Here is a 7,301-nt window from a genome sequence, read left to right on the forward strand (position 1 = left end):
AGGTCCAGAGAGGTCTTGCTCCCCCTCTATGCGGCACTGGTCAGGCCGCAGCTGGAGTACTGCGTCCAGTTCTGGGCACTGCACGTCAAGAAGGACGTGGAGAACCTGAAGAGGGTCCAGAGGAGGCCACTCGTATGGTTGGGGGCCTCCGTGGCCAGCCCTATGAGGAGAGGCTGAGGGACCTGAATATCTTCAGTCTCCGCAAGAGGAAACTGAGGGGGGATCTGGTGGCTGCCTACAACCTTATCAGGGGCCAGCAGCAGGGACTTGGGGAAAGTCTGTTCACCAGGGTCCCCCTTGGAGTCACCAGGAGCAATGGCCACAAGCTGAAGGAGGATAGGTTTAGGTTAGCTATTAGGAAGAACTGCTTCACTGTAAGGGTGGCCAGAGCCTGGAATAGGCTTCCCAGAGAGATGGTGCTCTCACCTTCCCTGGAAATCTTCAAGAGGAGACTGGACAGGCACCTGGCTAGGGTCTTATGACCCCTCCCACCCCCAGTGCTCCTTCCTGCCCATGGCAGGGGGTCAGACTCAATGATCTGTCTAGGTCCCTTCCGACGCATTGATTCCATGATTCTAGATACTAATGTAAAAAACCCTTTTCCCGCCACAATTTTCTACTATCAAATCAACTAGTGTATATGAATGTAGCCCTAGTTAATGTGTGGATACAGAAAAATGACTTGGTGTAATTTTATGCTTTGGTTGTGTTTTCACCAATTATATTTCGCATATATTACTTTGCACTTTGACCTTTTAAAACTGATTTAGATATATGTTCTATAAATATATTTATATAAAAATCTCATAATACCATGAGTACTTGGCAAATGACTTCTGCAAATAATTATATGAATAATTATAACAGCTTTTCTTGAAGTCCTGTTTTATATTCCATGAAAGAAAAAAAATATACAAAACTAAATGGAAAAAGCATGATGTTTTCTATAGGATGGGTCATAAAGAATAGGTCTAATACTGTTAAGTATCTCATAAAACTACAGAGATTTGTGTGTGGAAGGAAACTTGTGGTAATATGCCCTATGAGGCTATAACAAGATTTTTCAACAGTTTGTTTACTATTGATAGCACGTATTGCAGGAAGCAATGAACCAGTTTACAGAGTTTAGGTGAAAGGAATAGAATTTAAAGCTAGAAATTTAACCCTGCAAAGTTAACTAGCTGAGTTTTCCAACCTGAATTTGGACACTTAAGTTGACAGAACTACCACAACTTTTAAAAATACACACAGCAAAGCTAAGAATTTGGTTTACTAGATAGACTACATTGAAGTCAATTAATTGATTACAGGGGCAAATTTGCTCAATAACATATTCAAACAATTCTGTGCTTCTATACTGCTGTCTAGCCAGAAGTTTCAGAGCACTTCACAGATAGCAATGAATTTGTCCTAAGCTCTCATATAATGTAAGGAAATACTATCAGAGGTGTAGTTTGCAGCCACGTTGGTCTAAGGACATAGGCAAACACAGTTCTTTGGGTAAATCTGCTATCTTTTATTAGCCCAACTCAAATAGTTTGAAAACATTTTCTTTGCAAGCTTTCAGATTTAAATATCCTTCAGGCTGAAGAAGTATCTGTAGTTGGTGTGTGCTCTTCCTGAATGGAAATACTATCTGCATTCTAAACATGGAGAAACTATTGAACCTTAGCCACTTGACCCCTACTTATAAAAGTTCCCATTAGTTCCCAGCGAGTAACATTACTGGATCAAGTTCCAGCTCCCACAACAAAGCTAGCAATACCTCCAGATCCTGACATTTGCTGATGGCATTGTAGAGCTGGTCAGATGGCATTCCTGGGAGGCAGAGAGGGGCTTATCAAACCCAACTTACCTATTACGAAGAATACTAACTTCCCTGTTTCTGTCAGAGACCATCAGAAGTCTACAGCCACCAGCCTCTCCCCATCTGATCTGTAAATACCTCTTTTATCTCATTTTCCCTAGGGCCTCTAGTTACATAGAAGTTTCTCTGAAACGAATCACATTGTTTCACATTCGCAGGAAGGCCCCTACCTTAAAACTAAGTGCCCTTACGTTTCAGTTTAAGCACCAGACAGAAGTAAAAGGATTGCATTATATATGAATCAGATCCATAATAAATAACGTTCAACAACTCAGGACAGCTGATTACCAGCACTCAGGAGAAAACTGAACTCCTGAAACAGTGCTTTGGTATTTCACTGGGCCAAGGGGAAAATCATGCCAAATAGGGTACAAAATGAGCAGGGCAGGAATGACTGCCTCCCTACTATTGCCATAGAACTGATGTGTGATCTATAAAAGAAATTTTATATAAATATATGTCAGCAGGAGTGGATGAACTCCATCCAAGAGTGCTAAAGAAGCTGGCTGAAGTCATCGCGCAGCCCCTGGCAAAACTCTTCCTCAACTCGTGGCGCTCCAGAGCGGTCTCTGAGGATTGGAAGAGGGCCAATGTTGTTCCCATCTTCAAGATGGGGAGGAGGGAAGACCCAGGTAACTATAGGTCAATTAGCCTAACTTCTATCCCTGGGAAAATCCTGGAAAAATTCATTAAGGAGTCTATCTGCAATAGGTTTGCAGAAGGTAGGATTCTGAATGACAGCCAGCATGGCTTCACTGTTGGCAGGTCTTGTCTTACCAACCTCATCTCCTTTTACAACCAGGTAACTTGCCACCTGGATAAGAGAGAAGAGGTTTACATTGTATACCTTGATGTCACAGGGGAACTGCACAGAACAGACCCCGAAGGGCCAAAGGGGAACCCCAGGACCCAAAACATGACTGGGAAGACAAGGGGAGCAGGAAAGAAACAACGATCCCCTTACCTGCAGCTGACGCCGCAGAGAGACCGGAAGAGGCGGCGGGACCCGCGCAGCTGATTAGCCGCGTCTTTTTGAAACTGCGGCCAGCTGCAATTAATGAGAATCAGAGCCGGCGCAGGAGAATACAGAGTGTCCAGAGAGAGGAGGACAAGGAGGAGGAGAGCAGGAGCGGGACCACGAGCGGAGGTACCCTTGGAACCCTGCTTGGAGGTGAGGAAGGAGCCAACAGACCGCCCCGAGGCAGGAGGATACCCCGTGGCTGCCGGAGGGAGAATGACAGTGGACAGGTGGCAGATGCCCGTGCTCATGACGGCGGAGCTGGGTGCGAGGACCCAGGAACAGAGACCAACAAGGGAAGCGACCCCAAAGAGAGAGAGACAAGAGAAGACCCGGCAATCCAGGTGGGACCGGCACGGGTTTGGGGAGGCTCCTGGAGTCCACCCCGGCGGGGAGCAGAGAGTGTGAGCAGTGAGAGAGGCTGCAGGGAGCAAGAGCCTGCCGGGCGGAGCCACAAGGCAAGGGACCGAGTAGGAAGGAGCTGGGGGGACCAGGAGTAGCCCCGTGCAGCACTCCGGCAATACATCAGCCAGACAGAGGGGTGCCGTAGATAGGGTTAACAGGGAGAGGATTTCTCCGGGCCAAGGAGCCCAATTTTTGTTTGTAACCAGGGAGTCTTACCAGTAGCGTTTTCTTTGAGTTCCATTGTTCAGTTGCCCACTTTTTGGAGGGGTAGGGAGGAAGCCTGAGAAGGGTCTCCTAACCAGCTTGGTCCAGGGTCAGGATAGACCTGCGGGTCCCTAACAGAGTGCCCCCTTACATCACAAGACGAGGGTCAAGCCCAGGAAACAACAGCACCTTGGCAAGGCTGGGTATTAGGGTGAGGTGTAGGGAAGGTCAGAGCCTCGCAGAAGACCATCGCCCCAAGAGTCCCGACTCCGGATAGGCCCGAGTAGTCAACCCCTCCACTGAAATTACGTGCAAAGTCGTGGCAGGCGAGATTGGGGCGGGGACTACCCCAAGGCCATATCTCCGGGCTATACAACACCAGGGACGAGGAGACAGGCAAGCTCCCACACCCAAAGCTGAGCAGCACAGGACCGGATGTTTGAAGCCCGCCAGGTGCACTTGACTTCCAAAAAGCCTTTGATCTGATATCCCACAATGTTCTTACAAGAAAATTGCAGGATTGTGGGCTTAACTGTGACACAGTTAGGTAGGTAGGAAGCTGGCTGAAAAGCAGGACTCAGAGTCCTAATGAATGGATCTGCGTTGTCCTGGCAAGAAGTGGGCAGCAATGTTCCACAGGGATCGGTATTTGGTCCAATACTTTTCAACATCTTTATCAATGATTTGGATGTGAGGGTGAAAAGCTCACTGGCCAAGTTCATGGATGGCACCAAATTATGGGGAAGCATGGTCATGCTTGAAGATAGGCTACCAATATAGGCGGATCTAGATAGGGTGCAAAGCTGGACAAGTCAGAACCAGATGAAGTTCAACATTGAGAAGTGTAAAATGTTCCACCTGAGGACGAACAACCCCTTACACACCTACAGGCTTGGCAGCGCCAAATTGACCAGCATCAAGAATGAAACAGACTTGGGGGTAACAATAAACCACTGTACAAATATAAGCCAGCAGCACAATGCTGTTGCCAGCAGGGCCAATAATACTGTGGCATGCATCAATTGGTGCACCTCTAGCAAAACCAAGGAAATGATTCTTCCTCTCTACTCAGCATTGGTGAGACCCCAACTGGAGTACTGCATCCATTCCACTTTAACAAGGATGTGGAAAAGCTTGAGAGAGTCTAGAAAAGAGCCACCCGTATGATCAGAGACTTTCAAGGCAAGCCATACAAGGCAAGGCTGAAGCACCTGGGACTCTTCAGCCTGAAAAAGAGAAGGCTGAGAGCGGACTTGGTAGCGCTTACCGCTACGTTAGGGAAGTGCATCAAGGGCTCAGTGAACAACTGTTCACCAGGGCACCCTTGGAGTAATGGCCACAAATTCCTGGAAAATCGTTTCAGGCTCAACATTATGGAAAACTTCTTCACAGTTGGAGTGTCCAGACTATGGAACGGGCTCCCACCAGAGGTGGTGCAATCTCCTACCCTGAAAATCTTCAAGAGGAGACTGTACAGTCACCTCGCTGAGGTCACCTGACCCCAGCTGTCGTTCCTGCCTGGTGCAGGGGGCTGGACCCAATGATCTTCCAAGGTCCCATCCAGCCTCTTACAATCTATGAATCTATGAACCATTAGTAGGATAGAACCTTAGATAAATCCCACAGACCTTACTCCAACTCTAAGGAAAATTAATGGTATAGGAGTCTATTTGTCTCAAAGAAGTATATCCTTTGGAAGCAGTTAGAATTATAGGTCCAAAGTCTCAATTTTAATTCTTCACCAGAGTTTATGGTCTGGAGCTTATTTTTGCTACAATTAAAATCTAACGAACTTAATTTGTTGCATTTTAGTTAAATGAGATTGTTTCAAATTAAATTATGCCTTTATAGCAATTTATTACTGAACAATTAGAGGCTGATGCTACGATTAAAGATGTTAATATGCAGAATGGCAGTACAAAAGCCTTAACTAGAACATTTATTAAAGTGGTAATGAAAAGAAAAAAAAAGAAAAAGTAAGCAAACCTTGATTTCAGTTCTCCATGTGAATATGAAGACCATGCAATGCTGGATTTCTCCCAATGCCTCTTAGAACCAGTTGCTTCCATTCTAATGCTTTTCGTTTCTGAGAGTGTCTTATCTAAAAATATGTAACATTAAAAGTTACCATCATTTATATGCAACATATTTTGTATTACGTGATTTTTTTAAATTATTGGGAGCCATTTTATTTTGCTATAAGACAATTAGGAAAAACAGCATTTCTGAAAACATTTCTTTGAAAACATACATATCCTCTACTTACAGATTCCCAATAAGAACCTTACTGGAGCTTTTTTATTTATATGCAAGTTACAAAAAACAAGCTGATAAAAGCAGCTAGTTATACAAACAGCTTTTACGTGTTTTTACTTGACAGATCTTTGCTAAACCAAAAACTGGTTGATGGATAAATGGATAAGTGCATTTTTCTATTTGCAATAAATTAGGATATGAAGACACAGAGACCCAGTGCTAGCTGTTTACATTCAGTGCTATAAAAATGCTTAGATTTATACATTAAAAAACAAAAATATATCAGGGCCATAGCAGAAAAAAAAGAAGCATAAATACCTTCAGCAATAGAGGAATGCCATATTTCTCCTTAATGTACTCATAATTAAAACTGTAACTTAGCAAATGTCAAAGAATTCTTTACCTATTAATACTTGGCTGTTTTTCTTCTTTATTTTACTGAGAGAGTCACTTTCTGAAACAGATTCTGTTTCAAGCATTTCTAGCTCTTCAACTTGGCTTTCCTCTTGCTCTATAGCATCAGCATTTCTGTTTAGTTCAGAATACTTACAGTCTGAACTAACACAGTTTAGTTGAGAATCTCTACAATCACTGTTAGTTTCTTCCGTCTCCTTTTGTTCAACCACCTTACTCTTGAGACATTTGGCAAACCTTTGTTCTTTAGAAAAGCCATTTAATTCTTGAAAAGGAAAAGATTCCTTTCCCTCTCTGGGATGAAGACTTCTGGTTTTATTCAAATAATTCAAATAAAAATAATATTTTTCCAAAACACCTATATCACGGTGTGAATCTAACAGTGGTTCATCCTCCCAGCAGAACTCTTTGCCATCATCACTATTTTTGCTTGTTTGGGGGGATTCTTCTGAGCTGCTTTCCAAGACTTGTTCAGATTTGATGACTGGATTGAAAAAACACCTGTTCTGTTCATTGGTCACATTGCCAAGGGTCATCTTGCATTTAGGTTCCATATTGTCTTCCCTGGACTGTATTAGTCCAGTTAAAGCACAGCCACATCTGTTGCAACAGTTTACATCTGGATAACTGAGGCTTGCACAATCAGGGCAAGGTTTTCTCACCTCAAAAGTCCTGTCACCCCCTTCTTCATGCTTGGATGTTGGCTGATCTGTCTGATCCCTCTCTCTCTTCAAAAATGTAAAATTTAACATGAGATCTTCAAGGTCATCTTTTCTTTTCTGAGACTCAGTAGAGGAGAGGTTGCAACTCTTTCCAGCCTGTTTCTGGAAATGATCTGTAATAACCTTGCTTTCTTTGGAGTTTTCAGCCTTTAAAACCAAGATGAAATCTTTCTGGTTATCCCTTTCGTGATTCTTTAACACACACTTTTCTCCTATAATCCATTTTCCACTGCTGTCATTACTGCCTTCCAACACATCCGAACCCAAATGTTTAATTTTTTCTTCTTTGGGTGGAAAAATACTGCATGTAGGGGTTTTGTGTCCCTCTATCTCAGCATAAAACTTACTTGGTTCCCTTGTCTTCACAATTCTGTCTGTACATTCCTCATCTGAACTATCGCTTAGAGGCGGCCAA

At 43.7% G+C, this 7,301-nt stretch overlaps 1 protein-coding gene across 2 annotated transcripts in view; it reads right to left on the minus strand.

Moving 5' to 3' along the window:
• Positions 1-6,814, minus strand: part of LOC109323761 — a 13,849-nt gene extending 7,035 nt beyond the window's left edge. The window contains exons 1-2 of one of the 2 annotated variants that reach the window (XM_019555444.1): positions 6,154-6,814; positions 5,481-5,595 (exon numbers count right to left, since the gene is read on the minus strand). In XM_019555444.1, the coding sequence (XP_019410989.1) occupies positions 5,481-5,595; positions 6,154-6,718 (680 nt within the window). In that variant the 5' untranslated portion in view covers positions 6,719-6,814. Of the gene's footprint in view, positions 1-5,051; positions 5,596-6,153 lie in introns of those variants that run through there. The other variant, XM_019555443.1, reaches the window with a different exon arrangement.
• Between the last annotated feature and the right edge of the window lie 487 nt (positions 6,815-7,301).

Source organism: Crocodylus porosus, unplaced genomic scaffold (genome assembly GCF_001723895.1).
Source record: "Crocodylus porosus isolate Cpor-Errol unplaced genomic scaffold, CroPor_comp1, whole genome shotgun sequence".
In the NCBI taxonomy this organism is placed as follows: Eukaryota; Metazoa; Chordata; order Crocodylia; family Crocodylidae; genus Crocodylus; species Crocodylus porosus.